The sequence below is a fragment of the Rana temporaria genome, chromosome 8 (assembly GCF_905171775.1).
Source record: "Rana temporaria chromosome 8, aRanTem1.1, whole genome shotgun sequence".
Classification (NCBI taxonomy): domain Eukaryota; kingdom Metazoa; phylum Chordata; class Amphibia; order Anura; family Ranidae; genus Rana; species Rana temporaria.
Genome location: NC_053496.1, coordinates 108,032,955 through 108,056,834, shown reverse-complemented (window position 1 = coordinate 108,056,834; position 23,880 = coordinate 108,032,955). Strand labels below are relative to the sequence as shown.

General features: G+C 42.1%; 1 protein-coding gene across 2 annotated transcripts in view; it reads left to right on the top strand.

Moving 5' to 3' along the window:
- The window catches only part of UNC5B (unc-5 netrin receptor B), a 230,559-nt gene that overhangs the window by 184,772 nt on the left and 21,907 nt on the right, over nt 1-23,880 (top strand). Inside the window, exons 3-8 of one of the 2 annotated variants that reach the window (XM_040320488.1) lie at nt 4,295-4,438; nt 4,816-4,919; nt 7,998-8,178; nt 16,425-16,592; nt 18,165-18,329; nt 21,901-21,933. In XM_040320488.1, coding sequence (XP_040176422.1) covers nt 4,295-4,438; nt 4,816-4,919; nt 7,998-8,178; nt 16,425-16,592; nt 18,165-18,329; nt 21,901-21,933 — 795 coding nt within the window. The remainder of the gene's footprint in view (nt 1-4,294; nt 4,439-4,815; nt 4,920-7,997; nt 8,179-16,424; nt 16,593-18,164; nt 18,330-21,900; nt 21,934-23,880) is intronic. The other variant, XM_040320490.1, reaches the window with a different exon arrangement.

Here is a 23,880-nt window from a genome sequence, read left to right as displayed (position 1 = left end):
CAACCTCATAAGGTACATTCTTCAGCCTCAGTACAGCAACAAATATATTCACAATGATTCAAGCTCTGTCACACTCATAGGGGGTCTATCTATGAAAACATTAATTGGACGAATTTCACACCTTTGCAAATTAATTTCCCCCAATATTTTCTGTACTAGATGAATTCTTAAAATGGATGTAAAGCCACTCTCATCCTTTATAAACTCCTGCCATAGTGCTGATCTATAGGGATATAGATGCCTCCTGCATGTATCCTTACCTGTCAAATGTTTCCCCTCTGTCTGTTATAAAAACTGCAGATTCTGTGGGTGGGTCTGTTGTCTGGAGCTCTGTGGGTGGAGTCGTGATGTCAGTAGACTCCCCGCCCTCCTCTACACTCCCCTTGTCAACATGCATTTTTTCCAAAGTATTCCTTACACTAAATTCTGCTATGATCACTAACATCCAGTCAAAATCCAGAAAAGTAACCACATGACTTCAGAAAAGGAGTAAGGGTGGGAATTAAAAAATAATGCCTGTCTCCAGGCTTGTGCATGAGATATGTTAATAACCTGTCACTCACAGCAAGGGGGCGGAACGGACTAAGGTTTTTCTCTGTAAGTCTGTTTTATTTCACTGAACAATGAAAGAGAATCGCTCAGAGCTGGATTCACTCTGTGTGGCAAGACTGGGCACAGATGACAGGAAATCTTATACTGTACATTCTGACATAAAACAAATATATATATTTTGGGTTTACATCCACTTTGAGATCATCAGCTCCGTCCAGTGGCCTATCCATGCAGTCTATTTTCCTATTGATGTTGGTCAAAAAAGAATACCAGATTTTACTAATACAAAAAATATGGGGGGGGACATGAGGTCCAATCTGTGACATTCATTCGTCTACCAAATTGCTGTAACTTTACCTTGATATAAATGTACTTCTGTTATTGTACGCTGCCTTTGAAAAGGGAAAAAAAGCAGAATTGTTGTCTAAATGAAACAAGCAAAGAGTTAATATAATCTAACAAACATGCACTGGGATTAACTGGAACATCCACAGCAACAAAAGTCCATGTCAGGAAACAAGTCTCCAAGGTATCTACATCTTTCAAGGGAATATTTGTGCATGGCTTCAATTAATGTGGCTAAACGTTTAGTAAAACATGCAGTTGTAAAGAAAAAAAAGGTGCCAAATGCTAAGGCACTGCTAACTGGTGGTATGATATATAGTCCCACTTGTGACTGCTATGTCTAGCGAGTTTTGTTTCTATCCAAAAAGTCACCTGTAACTAAAATGTTCACCACTTAAAGTTGGTTCCTCCCACTTTCCCTCCTCAACATGTTAAAGAGGAAGTAAACCCTGATGGGTGTTACTTCCTCTTTGTTTCCCTGAAAAGGTAAAGTATAATTGGCTACTATGCATCGCATAGTAGCCCATTATGTGACACTTACCTGCAGGAGAAGCCTGCGATGTCCCCGTCTTCCTCGCTAGTAGCGAGCAGCCATTCTTCACCCCTCTTCCTTCCGGGGCCACGAACTCCGGCACTGAGATTGGCTGGAGTCGCGTGACGTCGCTCCTGCACATGCGTGTGGGAGCCGCCTTTAACGGCATGTCCCGAGATGAGAGAGAGATACAGTACAGCATGCCCTTTCTAACTCCGGCGCATGCGCAGGGGAAATCGCGATTTTCAAATATCTCCTAGACCGTGCAAACACCTACAGGTAAGCCTTAATCTAGGCTTACCTGTAGGCTAAAGTGGTTGTAAAGGGTTTACAACTACTTTAATTCAACTTTTAGACAAAACTATACATATAATAATTTAGACCCCATAATTACATCTGACAAAAACCTAGATTTCAAAAACGTTTCCACTTTGAGACAAAATGGAGAAATTATATTGACCTACACCTACCTACCGCTGCTGATCGGTGGAGGCGCTAATCACAGGCAGTGAGACATTTCCCAATCTCTGGAGCCGTGCATCGAGACAATGGGGTTGATTTACTAAAGGCAAATGGACTGTGCACTTTTGAAAGTGCAGTTGCACTCTGCAAGGGCAGTTGCTCCAGAGCTTAGTAAATGATGGAGAGAGCTCTGCTGACTTCCATCATCCAATCACGTGTCAGAAAAAATGCTGTTTTTGCAATTTTCCTTGCACGTGATTGGATGATGGAAGTCAGCAGAGCTCTCTCCATCATTTACGAAGCTAAGCAACAACCCTTGCAGCGTGCAACTGCACTTTCAAAAGTGCACAGTCCATTTGCCTTTAGTAAATCAACCCCAATGTCTCACTGCCTGTAATTAGCGCAGTGCCGACTTCCTGGAGGGCACTGCACGTGGTCTTTGCGAACACGCCAGAGTTCATCCTTACTGCTCACCTTTTCTGAAGCTACCACCTTGGCAATCCAGCCTTGGAAATCAGGGCTGCATTGTGCTGGAGAAAGCCAGGCAGATGAAGGCTTTGGTATCGGAGCTGCGCAGTAGTGAGGCTTTCCGGTTATGTACAGGGAGAACCCCCATCAGCCAGCAGCAGGGAGCATGTTGAGTTTTTTTTCTTTTCATTTCTTGAAAGTAGAAAACCAGTCTAAACCAACATGTCTTTATTTTTCCGCGTCGCAGTAGATGGCACCATATCACCGCACAACAGAATAACATACTGTACTCCTGTGCAGTGACACGAATGAAGTGTCACCGTGTGACACTTCAGATAAAGTTGAGAAAAGAAAACAAGCTGAAACACGCATCACACTTCTCTCTGCCAGAGCTGACACTGCGCTAGCTTGAATGTAAAATGCTGCATTTTACAGCGCAGTCTAGTGTGAATGTATCCTAAATGTTAAAGGACTATCAAAATAACTTGGATAGTGTGAGGAAGGGTTAGAACCTCTGTCGGGTGGTTAAATGCAATCTGTGTCCCCACTAAGTAGATTCTTCCCTTTTTGTTCCATCTGACATCACCAAACATGACTTTGGGCTGCAGCTCTTTCTTTGAGACACCTAATAAATACCTTCTACCAAACCCTCTTTATTTTAGGGAAAGCTGTTTGTGAAATGTATTGTTTTTCATTACCCTTTAAAACGGAGTTAGTAGATATTTTTTTATATCGGTGTTTTTTCCTGCCTTTTGACATATTGCCACATACATGGGGGTAGATTCAGATAGATTAGCGGATCTTTAGATCCGCGTAATCTATCTGATTTACGATCCGCCGGCGCAAATTTGAGAGGCTAGTGCAGTATTCAGAAAGCACTTACCTCGAAACTTGCGCCGGCGGATCGGAAATCCCCCGGCGGAATTCAAATTCCGCAGCTAGGGGGAGTGTAGTATTTAAATCAGGCGCGACCCCGCGCCGATTTAAATAAGCATGCGCCGCCAGCTAAATTTCCCAGCGTGCATTGCTCCAAATGACGTCGCTAGGGCGTCATTGGTTTTGGCGTCAACGTAAATTACGTCCATCCATATTCGCGACCGACTTGCGCAAATGACGTAAAAATGCAAAACTCGGCGCGGGAACGACGTCCATACTTAACACTGGCTGCGCCTCCTAATAGCAGGAGCAACGTTACGACGAAAACGACTTAACGCAAACGACATAAAAAACTACCGCCGGGCGCACGTACGTTTGTGAATCGGCGTAAGTAGGTAATTTGCATACTCTACGCTGAAAACTACGGGAGCGCCACCTAGCGGCCAGCGTGAGAATGCACCCTAAGATACGACGGCGTAAGAGACTTATGCCAGTCGTATCTTAGGCAAATGTCGGCGTATCTAGCTTTCTGAATACAGAAAGTAGATACGCTGGCGCAGATTTGAATTTACGCGGCGTATCTATGGATACGCCGGCATAAATTCTATCTGAATCTACCCCACGGTGTTTTGTTGACTGCTCATTAGGAAGCAGTTTAATGGGCCATACACACGATCCGAATATCGGACGAAAACGATCGTCCGAGGAAGAATCGTACGATTTCCGGATCGTGTGTACACTACTTTCGAGAGCCGATCACGACAGTTCATCTGATATTATTCGATCGGACAAGCATGAAAATTTTCCTCATAGGATGCCAGATCATACGATTTTCGTTTAGTCGGTATAATTGTCGTCCGAAAATACAATACAAATACATCACAACCCATGACATCACTTCCGATTTGTTTTTTCTGTCGTAGGAGAATTTTCGTGACTTTAGTAACCTATTTAATTTCTACTTGTGACTATTAAGCGAAAAAAGTTGTACAATCTGTCGTACGATATTCGGATTGTGTGTATGGGGCATAAGTGTTAACATTCTAGATCTTCTTCCAGGTCTTGTGGTTCGGGAGGTCCAAATCGAAGTGTCCAGGCAGCAGGTAGAAGAACTGTTTGGTTTGGAGGATTTCTGGTGTCAGTGCGTGGCATGGAGCTCAGCTGGAACCACCAAGAGCCGTCGGTCCTACGTCCGAATAGCCTGTAAGTTTAATCCATGTATAGTTCTACTGGAGAACGGTGTGTCTAAGTCTAGCACAATCACTGAATGCCGGTTACCAGCTATGTTGACAACATTGCCATCTTGTGGTGATATTTGCAAAGTTCAGCCTTGCAGCTGATTCATCTCTAAATCAGTAGTGAAGTTATAAATGTAAGAGTTCTGATAACCAAGGATAGTATTGATCGCTTATATTTAAACAATATTTGCATATTGTTTAAATATATAATGGCATCTCATTCATACAGGTTGATTATAGAATATTCCTCTTTTTATATACAAGTATTCCACTCTTGGTTTATATAGCAGGTGCTATTTCTTATAAGTTCATTTATATATATATATTTTTATATATATTCAGATCTGAGAAAGAACTTCGACCAGGAACCGTTGGGTAAAGAAGTACCTCTTGAACAAGAAGTATTACTTCAGTGTCGTCCACCTGAAGGCATTCCGCCTGCTGAGGTTTGATGTTTTATTGTGTTTTTAGATTTATTTCGCTCTGATATAACAATGGTTTGCTTTGTTCATGAACTTCTTCTCTGCTGACCTCCCAGCAGTCTTAATTTTGTTTTGTAAATTATAATTGCTACCCTTTTCAATTCTAAAAAAGGAACTAGCTTGTCAAAAGGTAATATAGCTTTGGGTTTTGTTTTGCATTATAGAATGCGTATAACGCCTCTTCCACACAGTCACTACGAAGTGGAGATCTCTCTGCTGAGCCGGCGGATGACGACTCCCTCTCTGCTCACTGAGCGGGGAGGGGCTTGTGCAGCGCCGCTGTCTCCTATGGGGAGATCTGATGAAAACACACAGCATGTCCGTTTTTCATCAGACCTCATCCGATCCGCCATGGACGGATGGGGACGTATCGCCATCCATACGATTTTGGCGGATCGGATCAGGTCGGATGTCAGCGGACATGTCTCCACTGACATCCGACTCTCCATAGGACTGCATGGAGCGGCCGTTCAGGTCCGCTGTCAAAACTGACAGGCGGACCTGAACGGTGCGATCGTGTGAAAGGGGCCTAAGTCTATAAGAAAGCTGCTGGTGGTCCTATATTTAGGATGTTTTTAACATATAAAATTTAAGGAAATATAGCTAAAAAATAAAAATAAAATGGCTGCAATTTTGGCAATAGTTGCTTCTCAAATGGGAAAGTTTTGCTGTTATATTAAAGCGATAGTAAGCCATTGTGTTTTTTTGCATCCTGCAAGGTAAAGCAATAATGCGCCAGCATACTAGCACATTATGTAAAACCTACCTTAAAACAAAGCCTTTGAGTGGCACACTGTCACCGCTGACAAGGCTTCCATCTTCACCCGGTCTTCCTTCTGGGTTCACGGACTCCAGCTGTGTGTGAGTGCTGGAGCCGCGATGAGCTACCTATTATGGGACTCTGAAGGAATCGCCCGGATGGCCGTTCCTTCAGATCGCATGAGCCGCTGACATCACTGGCTGCATGTGCAGTAAATATCTTCTAAACGGCGCACATATAGGAGATATTTACACTACCTATAGGTAAGCCTTATTATAGGCTTACCTGTAGGTAACAATTATGCATGGGGAGTTTACTCCCATTTTAAAAGCAGAAATGATGGAAATAATGTCGCTATCCTACAGAAGCTGCCACCTGCAAAGCCTTGGTAGATAAATAACAGTAAAGATAAGAAAGATAAATGAGCCACATCCAGGTGAGCAGCTACTTTAGTTTTGATGAATTAATTCTCAATGTTAGCCCATTTTTTTTAATGCTCAGTAGAATTATTTGTATGCAGCCACTAATGAGTTTATCTAATTGCACTGATACTTTTCACAGCTATCCATTTACTAAGAGTTTGACAGAAGACGTTTACACAATGTTCTCCAGCGAAAACAGACATTAGACATTTTGCTGCTAAACTGCCTTTAAAGTGAACCTGTGCTTGGAGCTTACACAGGGCTAAGAGCTTTCTCCTGCCAGTTGCCAAGCACAAGGGCTGTCACCCCTGAGAAAGAATTTCATGCCCCCCCCCCCCCACCCCAATACCAAGAGGAAAAGATAAAAGATATTTCTCATTGCCTCTGGATGTGGAACAGAGTGTTAGGACTATAAACGGAAGATGACTAAAGAGAAGATGTCATGAGAGAATAAGGGAGATTGCAATTGCTGAACTTTTCTTTACATTATCCTAGTTTCCTGGCTGACATGATGCCTTCAATAGTGTCCAAGTCACAGACCCCCAAACACATATTGATTGAAAGAATACAGCATGCTTGTTACAGGTCTATGACTTCAAATTACCTTAAGTAGAACTACTACTTTTTTTTTCATATTGGAAACAATGCAAGACGCCTGCTAAATGCCTTGGCTGTGGCGCTTTGTGGGCACTCGAAAAACGCCGGCAAAGCGATGCTAGTTTTAGCAGCAATTTACCAGCGTTTTATGGGCGCTGGCAGTGTGAAAGGGCTCTAAAAGCACTCAGGCTTTCACATTGGGATTGCAGATGAGGCTTCTTTCAGGCGCTTTACATGCGCTTTTTTTTTGCGCTAAAGCGCCGGAAAAATGCCCCAGTGTGAAAGGGGTCTAAGTCATACAGGAGGGTGATTTCTGATTCAGTCCACTTGCATCACATAACTACAGTACGAGTTTTAAGTGAACCTCTTACAGTAGAACTTAGGTTTAAGAGTAACTTGGTTTGAGAGCGTTTTGATTTGCGAACACCTTTTTTTTTTAATTCTGACTCGGTTTGCGAGTGTTGACTTGCAAGAGGAGCAGAATTCAAGCTAAATAGGCCTGCAGTATCTCTTTGGCCTGAGGTACGGGGGCGCAGAAGCGGAGCAGAGACGAAAATAGGCCTACAGTACCTCATTTGGCCTGAGGTACGGGGGCGCAGGAGCCGAGAAAAGCTGAACATTGGCCTGCAGTTCCTCATTTGGCCTGAGGTATGGGGGCGCAGGAAATGAGCTAAAGTGTCCTTGGGCCTTTTCGGCTGTTTTCGGCGCTCTCTGGTGCCCCCCACCTCTGGCTGCATTCGGTATTGCATCCCATTGAAGTCAATGCGGAACAAATTATTTTCGTTCCCATTTGACTTCAATGGGAAAACTCGCTTTGATATGCGAGTACTTTGGATTACGAGCATACTCCTGGAACGGAATATGCTCGTAATCCGAGGTTCAACTGTACTTCCTTTCTCTCTGGCTTATCTTATGCTGTGTATTTCTCTTTTTATGTTAAACTCCGAAACTGCTTAAGAGATTCCAAACCCTGTGTGTAACTGTTAAAACTGAATTAGAGAAGCCATTAGTTTCCTATTTTAAGGGTTATTGCACACAATATATGCATATTTGTCTTCTGTATTGAAAGCTGCTCTTAATGGAAAATTAATGTGGATTGCTTTGCGACATGTTTAACCTTTTCAATCATTTGCAATAATCCCCAAGCTTCTGCAGTTCAAAGATGACTAATTGCTGTTGATATTTCAGCCAGTGATGTGTTCTCGTTTTAATTATTTGTCATTTAAACGTCCGTCTCTTTTCTTCCCCCTCCTTACTCAATAGGTGGAATGGCTAAAAAATGAAGACATCATTGACCCTACACAAGACACCAATTACCTCATAACAATTGACCACAATCTCATCATTAAGCAGGCCCGGCTCTCGGACACAGCCAACTACACCTGCGTTGCTAAGAATATAGTTGCTAGGCGCAGAAGTACAACAGCGACAGTTATCGTTTATGGTGAGTTTTTATAACATTACAGGAGTGTAGCACTACCCCCGTAGGAGCTGCTGGTTTAGATTTGGGGTTTTGCACGTTACCTCTAAGTTCGTTGTCCAGAGAAGAAAGTCTGTAGAAATTGAAATGTCCAGACAAGATGTAAATCCTTCAACTGTTGGGTTTTATTTTTGCTGCACAAACTTGTGAAGAAAGCGGAGAGTATAGAGAGAAGGGGAAGGTTCAGGTTCACGGTACAGAATGCACAAAAATATCGAAAAGTTCCAATCAGTCAGTCACCACTCCCCTCTTGAGTGGGTATTGCTCACCCAGATAGACCCCTCATGGCCTAGCAGCCGGAACAGTTTTTGCCACAGACCGTCTGAGAACAAAAGATGGATAGTCAGGGATCCTCTGCCACTGGATTTAAAGCGGTAGTTCACCCTCCTTCACCCCATTATTCCATTACTTTCGGCATCGTAGCGCGAGCTACGGTATGCCGGTCCTAAATTTTTAATCCCCGTACTCACTGTGCTATTGTTGATTGAAGAATCCGACTCCCGCGGGGAATGGGCGTGCCTATGGAGAGGGAGGATGATTGACGGCCGGCTCTGGCACGTCACGCTCCCCGAAGACAGCCGGAGTAGGTCTCGGCTATTCACAGCGCCTGCGCACAGGCTATGCGCAGGCGCCGTGAATAGCCAAGCCTATTTCGGCTATTTCCGGAGAAGCGTGACGTGCCAGGGCCGGCCGTCAATCACCTTCTCTCACCATAGGAACGCCCATTCCCCGGATTCTTCAATCAACGATAGCACAGTGAGTACGGGGATTAAAAATTTAGGACCGGCATACCGTAGCTCGCGCTACGATGCCGAAAGTAATGGAATAATAAAAAAAAACTTTTTTTTTTTTTTTAACAGGGTGAACCCCCGCTTTAAGTCCCGAACTTCCAGCCTTACAGAAAAAGAGCTTTAAAAGCCGACCCGGCGGACTGTAAGACAAATAAACTAGTGGATCCCTTTATAACAAAGTCACCAGGCCTATCCTGAGACTTTAGCTTGCTTTGCTTGGTCTCCTCCAGGGCATGACCTCCCCCGGTTTCCTTCGTTTCCTTCCCACTTGGATGGACAGCTTGAGATCCCCTTTTGAATCGTAGGCCCCAGCCAGCATAACTGGGCCTACTTCATGGAGATGCGACCTCAGGCCAAAGTGGTCCCCAGGTCGAGAGCACACACACACGTGCCTCGCGCCAGGAGGGCCACGAGGCGAAAGACCCCGAAAAACGGCGTCTGCCCCTTAAGTATCCCTTCCTGGCATGCACAGCGGGGCACCACTCCCACTGGGCTGCTGCCGAGAAGGATCACTTAACACACTATGGTTTGCTTGTGTTCCAACATGGGCCTGAGGTGGTAACGCCACCTACAGGCAACAGGGGAAAATCCTATCAAGCACAACCATAGCCAGAACAGAGGCTAATTTCAATGAAATTCAACAAAGTCTGAGCCCACTATTGGCTCAGACACCCTCTAAATTTAGAAGCAGGGTCCTTCAGAAGCAAAATCCTTCAGCGGTTGGTCACCCTTTACAACAGTTATTTACATGGCCTTTAAAGCAGAACTTAAAGTGTTACTAAGCCCAGGACCCGGCATTCACTATATCTGGTCTCTCACAGTACACCGAACAAGGAAATGCAATTATTATTTGATTAAAGCTTGTAGTTTTCATTCTACTCTGACTGTTCCATGAGGCGGCAGGACCCTTGACCCTCTGTCTGGTTAGTGCTGATTGGCCCCGTGCCGATCATATGTGCCCTCCCAACAAAAATAAAACCTCTAGCAATACAAACCATGTGCAGAGTGCCCTCAAGGCTCTGTTCTATCAGGAGATGCGTTTGGGGACCGTGAAAAAAGGAGAGGATCAGAAAAAGCAGGATCAAACAGCCTTTTAATACAATGCGGAGGATTAACCCCTTAGGTTCCACAGTGGGTATAACAAGCATGCTTTACTGCATATACAGAATGATTTTACTGTTGTGGGCTTAGTAACACTTTAAAGTGATATTAATGTCTTGTTTTTTTTATAACAAACATGTTATACTTACCTGCTTTGTGCAATGGTCCTCTTCTGGGGTCCCACGCACATGCTCGTGGCCCCTCCCTCTTGCCGATTGCCCCCACAGCAAGCAGCTTGCTATGGGGGCACCCAAACTGGTGCGCTCCCGAGCAGCGGCTCTGTGTGTCCATTCACACAAGAAGCCACGGCTCGGCTCCATCTCCTGATTGGCTCATTGGCTGTTATTTATAGCAACAGGAGCCAATGGCTCCTGCTGCTGCCAAAAGCCAATCAGGAGTGCGAGTCACAGCTCTCGTGGACAACGCTGGAATGAGAGGGGGCTCTGGTAGGCATTAGGGGGGGCTAGGGGGACTGATCCACACAGAAGGTTTTTTACCTTCATGCACAGAATGCATGAAGGTAAAAAACCTTGTGCCTTTACAACCATTTTAAGTTAAAAACTAAAAGATTAGGAACAGGCAGGATTTTTATTGCAGAAGAGACATGCAATGTGCAAATATGTGTAAACCCAATACACAGTCCTTTAAATATTAATGGTATTTCAGTGCAGCATAGTGAACCATCTGTCTGTAAAGGTGAGTTGGTTTGATTTAGCTGTGCGAAGACAATGGAAGGCAGTTATGGAATTTCCTTATGCTTCCACATGCAAAGTCTTCAGAGAAAGACCGTCACATTTAGGTAACCAATTTCTCATAAATATGATGGCCCCACGTCTGTGTCTTGGGAAATAACTGTGAATGTCTAGCACAGAAATATATCTTGTCTGTAATCTCAAACCCGTAGCTGTCATGTCTAAAATCTGCAGTCAGTTTCATTCTGTGTTGCAATTACCCAAAACAAGCTGCCAAAGCAATTCTATTTCTCTAAAATAAGCTTTCCTGGGTATTGAGCTAAAAATACGTAATATCTGCACTAGGGACTTTTATTACTGTGTGATAGTAGAAGTTTGGAAACATTTGAGGTTAGCTTTTGGGATTAGGACTTTCTGAATATTTTCCTTTTGTTTTTAATAATTAGACACAATCCCCATTAAAGCGGGGTTCCGGGCTTAACATTTTTTTTTATTTATTTTTTGCAATCTCAATTACATTATTTCGAATAATCATTAAAACATATTAATAAAGCACGATCGATACATAAACGGTTGCAAAAACGTACCTATCATTATCTCAGGGATCTTGTGGCCGTTTCCATCATAGCTGTGGGCATTATGAAGCCCAGTTCATGTTTCTTCCTGGATTTTCCGAGAGAGGTGCATGCTGGGATTTTTAGGCACAGTAATGCCCAGAGACTCCTGGGAAATGAGTGTCATAATTATACTGTCTAATTATACTTAGGAAATGGATACTAAGCGCCCAGAGGCGATTCAGTTCGCATGTGTTGCGCTATACAAGTTTCTCACTCACTCAGATTACGAAATCTGCCTAGTAACAGCCATATAGAAAGTGAGTAAAAAAAAAAAATATATAAGAATTTATTTATTTTTTACATTAAAGTCAAGCTGTTCATAAAAAGTTTGTTTTTAGGGTGGAACTCCGCTTTAACCACTAGTCATCCGCCCGCCGTCAAAAGACTGTGTTATCCTGGGTTGATGTCATATGACATTGCGCCTTTAAAAACCACTAGGGGGCGTGCGCGCGCCACCGGCACGTCACTGAGAACCCGGTGAGCGTGCCCGGTGGCTGGGATGGCCGCCGGGCACCCGCGATTGCTCAGCAACTGAGCAGGAAAGTGGATCTGTGTGTGTAAACACACAGATCCACGTCTTGTCAGGGAGAGGGGACCGATGGTGTGTCCCTTGTACATAGAGACAACCATTGGTCACCTCCCCCAGTCACTCCCCTCCCCCCACAGTAAGAATCACGAATTAGGGAATACATTAACCCCTTCCTCGCCCCCTAGTGTTGACCCCTTCCCTGCCAGTCACATTTATACAGTAATCAATGCATTTTTATAGCAGGGATCGCTGTATAAATGTGAATGGTCCCAAAAATGTGTCAAAAGTGTCCGATGCGTCTGCCGCAATATCGCAGTCACGATAAAAATCGCTGATCGCCGCCATTACTAGTAAAAAAAATAATAATAAAAATGCTATCAATCTATCCCCTATTTTGTAGATGCTATAACTTTTGCGCAAACCAATCAATAAATGCTTATCGCAATTTTTTTTTTTATACCAAAAATATGTAGAAGAATACGTATCGGCCTAAACTAAGGAAAACATTTGTTTTAAAAAATAAAAAATTTATATTTATTATAGCTAAAAATAAAAAATATTGGGGCAGATTCACGTACAGCTGCGCAAAATTGTGCGGGTGTAACGTATCTGATTTACGTTACGCCTCCGCAACTTACACGGGCAAGTGCTGTATTCTCTAAGCACTTGCTCCGTAAGTTGCGGCGGCGTAGCGTAAATCACCCGGCAGAATTCAAATTCGGCGGGTAGGGGGCGTGTATCATTTAAATCAAGCGCGTCCCCGCGCCGAACTAACGGCGCATGCGCCGTCCGTAAAATATCCCAATGTGCATTGCTCCAAATGACGTCCAGCCCCATTCACGGACGACTTACGCAAACGACGTAACTTTTTAAAATTTTGACGCGGGAACGACGGCCATACTTAACATTGTTGCGCCGCACTTATGCCACCATATAGCAGGGGCAACATTACGCCGGAAAAAGCCTAACGCAAACGTCGTAACTTTACTGCGTCGGCCGCGCGTACGTTCGGGAATTTGCGTATCTAGCTAATTTGCATACTCAACGTGGAATTCGACGGAAGCGCCACCTAGCGGGCAAAAAAAAAATTGCAGTTTAGATCCGACGGCGTAAGAGACTTGCGCCTGTCGGATTTAATGGATATCTATGCGTAACTGATTCTAAGAATCAGTCGCATAGATACGACGGGTCAGATTAGTACTTACGACGGCGTACATGGCGCTGCGCCGTCGTAAGTCCTTTGAGAATCTGGGCCATTGTGTTTTATTTCAAACTTGTCCCTCTTCTTTTGTTTATAGCGCAAGAAATAAAAACCACAGAGGTGATCAAACACCACCAAAAGAAAGCTCTTTTTGTGGGGAAAAAAATATTAAAATTTCATTGGGTACAGTGTTGCATGACCGCCTAATTGTCATTCAAAGTGTGACAGTGCTAAAAGCTGAAAATTGGCCTGGGCAGGAAGGGAGTGAAAGTGCCCTGTAGGCAAGTGGTTAAATACATTAATATAAAAATAGAATGCAGGAATATTAGTTTAATTCAAAGCGATGCCACAATACAAAGTGAAATACGTGGTTTGTTTTACCTTTATTTTGAATTGGGTTAGAAAATGAGAATTTACTAATCCGTAACTGCTGAAATGCACAATATTTTGGCAAAGTCGTGCCTATTTTCAGCAATCTCCAAATCTCAGAACATTTGAGAAAAGGAAAAGGTATATTCGTTCAGCCAAGATAAGTGAACAGCATGAAGAGTTTATACTGACTGTTGTTCAGCTTTCCTGAGACGTGATTGTTCTGGGACAAAAGAGTAAAAAGTAGGAACAGGAACTCCAGCATAATCTAGTTTTGTTGTGTTAGAGCTATATGATAAGAATAGAAGTAGATATATTTTTTTACTGGCAGGTACATATCGGAAAAAACACAGCAGAGCTGTGTAATACTCTTGCGCTTTTCTTATGTGAGTCATATAGACAGTTCAGTAAGGCAGTACAAAAAGCAGTGGTGATGTACAAAGCACAAGAATCGATAGCAGTAAAACGTATTTCTGTTTTAAACACTTCAGCCTCAGAAATTTTGGCTGCTCAATGACCAGGCGCTTTTTGCAATACGGCACTGTGTCGCTTTAACGGACAATTGCGCGGTTGTGCGAAGATTTTCCCAATCAAAATTTACGTTTTTTTTTCCCCACAAATAGAGCTTTCCTTTGGTGTTATTTGATTACCTATGCGGTTTTTATTTTTTGCGCTATAAACTTTTTGCTATAGTTAATGCTATAAAAAAAAGCAAATGCTTTCCACAGTTTAGGCCGATACGTATTCTACATATTTTTGGTAATAAAAATCACAATAAGTGTTAATTGGTTTGCGCACAAGTTAAAGCGTCTACAAAATAGGGGATAGATTTAGGAAATTTTTATAATTTTTTTTTTTTTTTGGCTAGTAATGGCGGTGATCTGTGATTTTTATTGGGACTGCGACATTATGGCGGACAAATCGGATCACTTTTGACACATTTTTGAAACCATTGACAATTATACAGCGATCGGTGCTATAAAAATACACTGATTACTGTGTAACTATCACTGGCATGGAAGGGGTTAACACTAGGGGCGGTCAAGGGGTTAACTGTGTTCAGTATGTGTGTGTTCTAACTGTGGGGGGAGGGGACTGACTATAGGAGATGGCAGATCGTGGTTCCCAGCTATTAGGAACTCACGATCTGTCTTTTCTCTCCTCACAGGACAGGGATTTTTACACACACACCTCCCTGTTCTTCCTCTCGTGCCCTTGATCGTGCGTGGCCGGTGGTCATCGCAACCTCCGGCCACGAGCATCGGCACCCGCGCCAGCCTGCTATTCCGCTTAAAGGAGCTGACGTAGAGCTACGACAACTCGCGGGAATGTGCAGACCTGCCGCAGTATAATGACGGCGGCAGGTCGGCAAGTTGTTAAAGTGTTACTAAACCCAGAACCTGCATTTACTATATCTGGTCTCCCACAGTACACAGAACATGGAAATGCAATTATTTTATTAAATATAAACTGTTAAATACATTTTCTCCTCAACAGTATATATCAGTCTTGTGACTTCTGTCAGTGTCTGGTTAAAGTTTGTAGGATTCATTTTCATTTGACTGTCCTATGAGGCTGCATGACCCCTGACCCTCTGTCTGGACAGTGCCGATTACATGCACTCTCCTCTAAGAAAAAAAACAACAACTCTCTCTCCCACTACAGACCAAACCGAGCATGTGCAGCTTGTCCCCTAGCGTCTGTTCTATCAGGAGATAGTTTGGGGACAGTGGAAGAAGAGGAGGATCAGAGAAGACACTATCAAACCGCATTTTTAGGCAGATGATTAACCCCTTAAGCCTCGTGCACACGACCGAGAAACTTGACGGGCGAAACGCATCGTTTTTCTCGTCGAGTTCCTTGTTAGGCTGTCGAGTAACTCGACAAGCCAATTTTCTCCATTTCCGTCAAGGAAATAGAGAACATGCTCTCTTTTTGGCTCGTCGAGTTTCTCGACAGTTTCCTCGACGAAAATGTACACACGACCGGTTTCCTCGGCAAAAAAATATCTCCCAGCAAGTTTCTTGCTGGTTTTTGCCGAGGAACTTGGTCGTGTGTACGAGGCCTTAGGTTCTACAGTGAGAATAACAAGCATATTTTACTGCAATTACAGACTGATTTTACTGTTGTGGGTTTAGTAACGCTTTAAGCGAATGACTCAATTCTGGTATGACTTGTTACTATTGGTTTCTGCACTTAATTGTTGCCCTTTGCACCTACCTGTTGAAGACTAATAACCCCCCTCCAGCACTTGAGCAAAGAAATTATATTAACAGCCCTCTCGTATATTAAAGAATGTGTGAGTTTGGTTAACAATTCTATTCCTTCGTTTTGCATTTTGCCTCCTAATGTTGTACTCTTCTGTTGACCAATTGGTCCCTGTTGATTAACCATGACACTTGACAGCTAGTTTGGAACAAAAACCCGCTTAAAAGTCAATATATCTGGGCTAAGTTATTACCAGTCATAGAGCCAAAGTAATTACAGTACATTGACTGATGAGGTTTAATGTTTTTGTGCACAGCAAAGCTTGCAATTCAAGTAGCAGATGTCTAGAAAATAAAACTAAGTACCGCTTAGCAACTCTCAACATACTAAATTAATTACATCTGCTTATAATAACCATAGCACCTGTTAATGGGGTTTGTGTGCCAACTCTACCCAGCCGACAGTGGGTGGCATAGATTTTTCCAGGCTGGACAGTGGCTTACCAGATGGTTATAAATATTTTCAAGTCATTAGTTAAGACAATTGTTATTTTTCGCTGCTGATTTTTCTTCTCTGCATGCCATTAGCTCTGATATGTTTCAGAAGTCATTAGTCCATGCCGCATCCATTTTTTCCTAATGAAACTGGAAGACAAAATGGCCTCCTTGTTATGGTAAACTGCATTTTCATTTTCTATTGTAGTCAATGGAGGCTGGTCATCTTGGTCAGAATGGTCATCGTGTAACAACCCCTGTGGTCGAGGTATTCAAAAGAGGACGCGAATGTGTACTAATCCAACGCCACTCAATGGTGGGGCCTTTTGCGATGGTCAACCACTTCAGAAACTCGCTTGCACAACTATGTGCCCAGGTATGGATTTTTTTTTCAAGGTTGTCCTCTCATAATAATACTTTCAGCTCATACTTTGTATGCTGTTAAAATACAATATTCTGAATTGAGCCATGTAGAGATTTTGCTTGCCTCACATTATTCTGGGCAGTATGAAAGCATTCTAGTTTCTGCGCAGTCTATTAATTTACTGACCTGTCATTTGTAATGTGTAATGTTCTTGGAGTATTGTCTTGTGTACTTTGCAAGTCTGGTGCAAATGATCTTACAGTAATTAACCACCTCAATACTGGGCACTTTCACCCCCTTCCTGGCCAAGCCATTTTTCAGCTTTCAGCGCTGTCACACTTTGAATGAATGAATTATGCAACACTGTACCGAACTGAAATGTTTATAATTCTTTCCCCACAAATAGAGCTTTCCTTTGGTGGTATTTGATCACCTCTGTGGTTTTTATGTTTTGTGCTATAAACAAAAGAATACTGACAATGTAGGAAAAAAAACAATATTTTTTACTTTTTGCTATAATAAATATCCCCCAAAAATATATAAAAAAAAAAAAATGTTTCCTTAGTTTTAGCCGATACGTATTCTTCTACATATTTTTTGTAAATTAAATCGCAATAAGCATATATTGATTGGTTTGCGCAAAAGCTATAGCTGCTACAAAATAGGGGATAGATTTGTAGCATTTTTTTTTTTACTAGTAATGATGGCAATCTGCGATTTTTATCGTGACTGCAATATTGTGGTGGACGCATCGGACACTTTTGACACTATTTTGGGACCATTCACATTTATACAGCGAACAGTGCTATAAAAATGCACTGTTACTGTGTAAATGTGACTGGCAGGCAAGAGGTTAACACTAGGGGGCGATCAAGGGGTTAAATGTGTACCCTAGTCACTGATTCTAACTGTAGGGGGAGGGGACTGACTGGGGGAGGTGACCGATCTGTGTCCCTATGTACAAGGGACACACCATCGGTCTCCTCTCCCTGACAGGATGTGGATCTCTGTGTTTACACATGTAGAACTGACAGCTCCGGTAGGAGCCACTGCAATAACAGTCCATTGGCTGACAGCGCAAATTGGGAGCTGGTCAGCTGCTGTTTTTTTAGCATGCGCATCCATGCACACGGACCCAATGTCGGGCAGTTTTTATTGAAGCTGCCGATGTTTCCTGACATTCTGCCCATGTGTACTAGGCATTAGGGCACCCTAGCTGTACACAAGTTAATCTATCCTAACCAACCTGTCGGTTGTTTCCCAAACGATTGTGTTCTACCAGCGGGGAGCCTTCACACAATAGCACTGCAGGAGGGATTCCTCTATCAACACTGACTGTATTAATTGAAGAAATTAGCAATTGATTTCCCCTTCACAATAGTAGAATGAAACAAAATTGCATAGTCTGTGTTGCTGTTTAAGAGCCCAGTCATATTTTAGCTGTCGTTTTCCACTACAGATTTAAACTTATGAGGCAGTGTACACAGTTTTTGTTATTTGCTTTGTAAAGACTATTTTCATAACCGGCTTCTTCACTTCGCTTTATTGTATTAATCTTCTGCTTTGCTATATTTTGGGATTTAGCGGACGGTGGATGGACTGAGTGGAGCAAGTGGTCAGCTTGCAGCACTGAATGCACGCATTGGCGGAGCAGGGAATGTAACGCGCCCAGTCCTAAAAATGGTGGCAAAGATTGCAATGGTGTGCCCTTAGATTCCAAAAACTGCACGGATGGCTTGTGTATGCAGAGTAAGTTTCAGGAGTTGAATGAAATTTTAAACCATAAAGAATATTTAAATTATTGGTGTTTAACATTAGCCAGAGGGCTCCCTTCCCCTGCTTGTACCCTATTATTCGAATTAAGACCAACAGCATTAAAATCTTTCCATTAAAGGACATGTGTATGTTTTTCTAAACTTTTACTAAGCCACCCCTAAATTTTTACCTAGCCACCCTCTCCTGGATTTAAACTACACTAACCTCCCTTTCCCACATGCGTATGATTCCTTATTTTCCAGAGAAGTGGCCTCCTTGATTGCTTGCCGCTTTTTCAGAGAAAGTCTGTTCAGCTGCATCCGTGTCTGCTTACTTTTGAATGACTTGAGTATAGAGAGATCGGAAGGTTGGTCCCCAAATCAACACTCCGAAAAAACAAGGGGGAGGCAGGCAATTGGACTATCACAGTACAGATAAGAAGATGAAGTGAGGTAGAAATACACATATATAGAAAATATTTTGACAATTTGAATGACTTGAGTTGAATAGGCTTTATATCAAGACTTGATATATGGTTCCATTCAAGCCTATTGGGACTTAGTGGGTAGGTAGGGACAGTGCTAAAGAGATTTCTGTTAATTGGACTGTAAACAATGGTGGAGGCCACAACTCTTGGACTATGGTAAGTATGCAGTGGTGGAGGAGAGTTAGTGTAGTTCAGCCTGAGAGGCGAAGTTTAGATACACCTGTACTTTAAAGTTTCACGTATAGTATATCCAACATTACAATACAGTAATAATATATCATTGATGATAATTGTCAGCACTCTAATATACCTTTTTTAACATACCACTTTAAATAAAACAAGCTGCCATGTCCTAAGTTGTAGTAATGTACAGTATATAAAAGCTTCCATTTCTTGAGTACAGCATATTGACTCAAATTACCAGTAATTTGAACCAAGCAGATGCTGTCACTAGTGTGTTTCAGGAGGATTGATAGGGTGGACTGGAAAGAAATGTCATTATTTTATATGTGTCAGCAGCCTCCTAAAATAGACCTTCTTAGTTTTTGGATTTATTAGCTCTGACAAATTTAGCTTTTATATTAGGATTAATCTTGATAATTCCTTTTGTGATTGTAGATTTTCTGTTGATTTTTCTTGTGGAGGTTCCATTAAAAAAAAACAATTTTCTTTAAACTGTAGCTTATGACTAAAAAAGAAAAAAAAATGTTTTTTTACTCATCTGGAAATGCCTGTTGCTATGCGGTCCCACGAAATCTGCCTTTGAAAGCACCTAGGATTCTGACATCTCCCTCTAATGCTCCTGGGAAATGTGTGTCATCATTTCCCAGGATGCAGTGCGCTGTCCAATTATCACTCCCCATCCAAGACTTCCAGGAAGTAAGTGCCTGTAGGCTTTACATTGCCCACAAGCAAAATGACAACGTTGTAGATATAGTTTTATAAACTATCTTTTTTGAATATCTATGCGGATCGGCGGCGGATTGTAAACTAGTAAGTGACCGGATTTATATTATAAAAACGCAGGATGAAAGGACATACATTTAAAAAATGCTAATTGTGGTTGGAACTCTGCTTTAAGTCACACTGAGAAGTAAAGCCTTAATATGCTTTCAGAGAACCCTGTATGCTTGCTATGGGCTTCTATTTATCATTCAGGCATTGTAGTAGTGCACCAGTCCACCCAGTGTTTTGTTGGTGTTCTGGGAACCCCTATTTTGAATGTAGAAGTCCTATTTCCAAACTCATTAATTATAAGAAATGTTATATCATTTACAATTAGGTTTTCATTGTAACAGATGTTTAAATATTATTGGTGACACTTGGGGCTCTGGCACACAGAATGTTTTTACAGCTGCTGTTAGAGCCGGTTCACACAGGGGCGGCACGACTTCGGGGGCGACTCGGCCAGGCGACATGAAGACGACATCTAAGGCGACTTGCAAAATGACTTCTGTATAGAAGTCAATGCAGGTCGCCCCGAGTCGCCCCCGAAGTAGTACAAGAACCTTTTTCTAAGTCGGAGCGACTTGCGTCGCTCCTATTACAACGGTTCTATTCACTAGAATGGGACGCGACTTGTCAGGCGGCTGCGTCGCCTGACGAGTCGCCCCAGTGTGAACCGGGTCTTAGGGGCATCTGACGTTTTTTTTTTTTAACTGCCTCTATGTTAGCCTATGTGTACATGCACACATAAACTGTCAGAGGTGTTTAGGAGCAGTAGAAAAGAACAATAGCCTGTGCATCCAGGAGCAGAGACTGTTGAGCTGTAAAAACGAAAATGCCCCTAAACACTATAACAAGCTGTTAGCCACATTTGCCAGTTTTAGGCTTTTTTTACGTTATATGGAGTGTTTTTACTGAAAAAAAGGCAAAAAACGCTAACCCCCAAAAAATGCAGAAAAAAATCCCATAAACGCTATTCAAAAACGCTGCTAACAGCGCGTTTTTAACGCTGCTTTTTCCTGGCAGCAGCGCTGGCATTTTTTAAGTATCCTGTGTGCATGAAGCATTAAAGTTGAGAGAGTTTCACAGTAAAGATGCAGGAAGGGGACCCACACACCTGTTTCATACAGTACAGAGGCACCAGTTTTTTTTAAGAAGAGTAACGATACTTTTTCTCAAGTATTCGCAGATACCAATTACTAATACCTATTTTTAGTGTCTTGAGACTCATTAAATGAGCTTGTATATTAATGTAATACTAAATACATGTTATGTGGTTCTGTTTATTTTATTATTAAATTATTATTCTATATTGCGTTTTGAACCGCATCCTATTCGCTTGACCTGTGAACCAAACCGGCTTTCTATGGTGCTGGCTTACATATGTGCAGGCCGGCCACAATGTGATTTTAAAAAGAGTCAGGTACGATTTTCAGTGTTATACATTTAAAAAATTTGTACCTGAACCGCTGAACTAAATTCTACCAGGATTCCTTTATAAATCGCACTAAAACCGGCACCACATATATGTGAACCCATTTTAAAGGCAAAGGTTACAGTCTGGGGACTTGAAGGTATCAATTTTAGTATCAGAGCATTTGCATGAGTACTTGTACACGTGCAAATGCTTAGTATCGGCACTGATACCAATACAGGTATCGGTGCATCGCTAAAATATGGTTTCAGTGAATTTGGTAAATTCAGTGGACGATTAGCGTTTACAACAAATACAGGAATTCCTAAAGAGCATTTGCAGTTCCATGATTGATCCCACTTGGTCCCCACAACCGTTCTGTGAATTTTGGCTGGTGTGACATTATTATTATGTTATGCCAAACATAAATTTTGCACATGAACTACAGTCATATTTTCATTTGCATGCTGATGAGATGTCGACAAAATACAAAGTTAATAATATGAATGATGCAGGGGAGAGATTGCTGGTTATATTTTTTGTAGTGAATGCCAGCTGACAGATTTTCACGGTCTCATTCCATGACAGTTTCAATCACAATCCATTACCATGTAATCAACGCATTTGCTTTTAATTTCTTGTTTTTATTGTCATCCATTGTATTTATTACCATTTTTTACCAGAGTAACTAATTTCATTTTGGTTTTTGTTTCTAACAGACAAAAGAGTTTTAGGTGAACCAAAAAGTCATTGTAAGTTTCATTTCATCACTCATTTTATTTCATCTTTTGAGTTCTGTTACCATATTTTGCATGACCACTGATCTGTGACCTTCACTAGTATAAAAATAACTGTAAAAAAAGGGAGCCTATCTTTATACTTATGTATGTTGTTCCCTTTACACAAGGTGTTTTAGTTTCTTTTTGAGCAATGTGGGCTGATCAGTGTGTTGCCTGGCTCCCCCCTCCAGAACACACTGGTCAGCGCTCCCAGCTATTGGCTAAGAGTGCTGATCGGGAGCCAATTGGCAGACCTTTTTTGGTCACGCCCCTGTGACAGAAGCCATCTGAATGGATGGCTTCTGTCAGAGCAGCTGCAGTACACATGGGCACAATGTCGGTTGATTTCTATTGAACTGGCTGATGACGCCCGACATTGGGCCCATGTGTACGGGGCCTAATCCTTTAGGGCCCTTTCACACGGATGTGTCTGTGTACGGGCTCTGCTTTGCTCGCGATCCCCACTGAGCAGGCAGATGACAGGTCAGTCTCTGCACACTGTGCAGGGACTGACCTGTCAGAGAGCCACTCTCCCCTATGGGGGATCAGATAAAGACTGACTGTAGAGTCTGCCTTCATCCGATCCGATCCGCCAGATGGATGGAAAACAGGGTTTCCATCTGTCACACTTTGGCGGGTCGGATGTCAGCAGGTATATCACCGCTGACATCCGTGGCTCTATAGAAGTGCATGGAACGTCCGTTCAGGTCCGCCTAAAAAACTGACCTCAACAGTCTGCCCGTGTGAAAGGAGCCTTACTCTTGCTTTAGTCAAACTGTAACACTTATCTTTCCCTCTACTCAAACCCTAGCTTTTAAGCCTCCCTCAACTCCAGCCCTAGTAGTTAACCACCCCTCTCCTCAAACCCTCCCTCTATGTAAACCCTAAGGGTTCATGCACCAATGCTCTTTTTCATAAACGTTTACCCATGCATGTTGGTATGAAGTATTTCCCAAGTGCAAAACTTCTGTGTTTACAAGTAAAAGCCAGCTATACACTCCACATGCTACTTCCTGGGCACGGGAAAACGCTGGGAAGTTTTGTATCTGGGGAATACATCATGAGCAGATTAACCGCTAGGGGACAAACATCCATTTGCTCTAACACTTAATACTTATGCTAGTAGCTTAATCCTAAACCTAATAATTTAACATAACTTGCACCTCAATGCCTAAACGTAACGAAAAGTGAACACCTGCAATAAAATATCTGTGCTAAAAAACAAATGAATAACAAACACACATCTGGATTCATGATTTTATAACAAAGATGCAGTCTAACATCTTGGATACAGTTGTTTTTAAGCTTTCTGGTTATCACTAGTGCAAGTTATATAAATTGTTTTCTGTGGAGTAGGATTTGGAAAGTAACGGGCTAGATTTATGAATAAATGATGAAATTGTACCTGTAGGACACATTTGGGGAAATAGAATATGTACTGCATACTGTTATTTTATTTTTTTTTAAATTATATAGCATAACCTTACAACTTCAGTGGCTCTGTACTTAATTCAAGAAGAATGAACACGACAACGTAGAAGTCTAAAGGTTTTAAAATAAGTTGTGCCATGGCAGCTCCCATAATTACATTTTATAGCGTTCTGTAAACGACAAGCTATGTTCTTTAGAAGTACAAAATACATTTACTAATCACTTCCATATAACCCAAAAAATTGTATATAGTTGCATATTACAATTAAGATAAACATTTATAAAATTGTACACAAAATAAATCCATGCCTCATTTACTGTGGGAACAATTGTCCTTGAAGCTTCTTTTAGAAAGGGAAGTAGCCATATGTTGATCAAGCAGATGCTTTTTGCTAAGTTCTTGAACCTGACCATAGGGAATGCTATAGACTGAGGATTCAAGGTAGTACAATAAAGAAGGATGATTTGTGAATGACAGATGTGGGAATT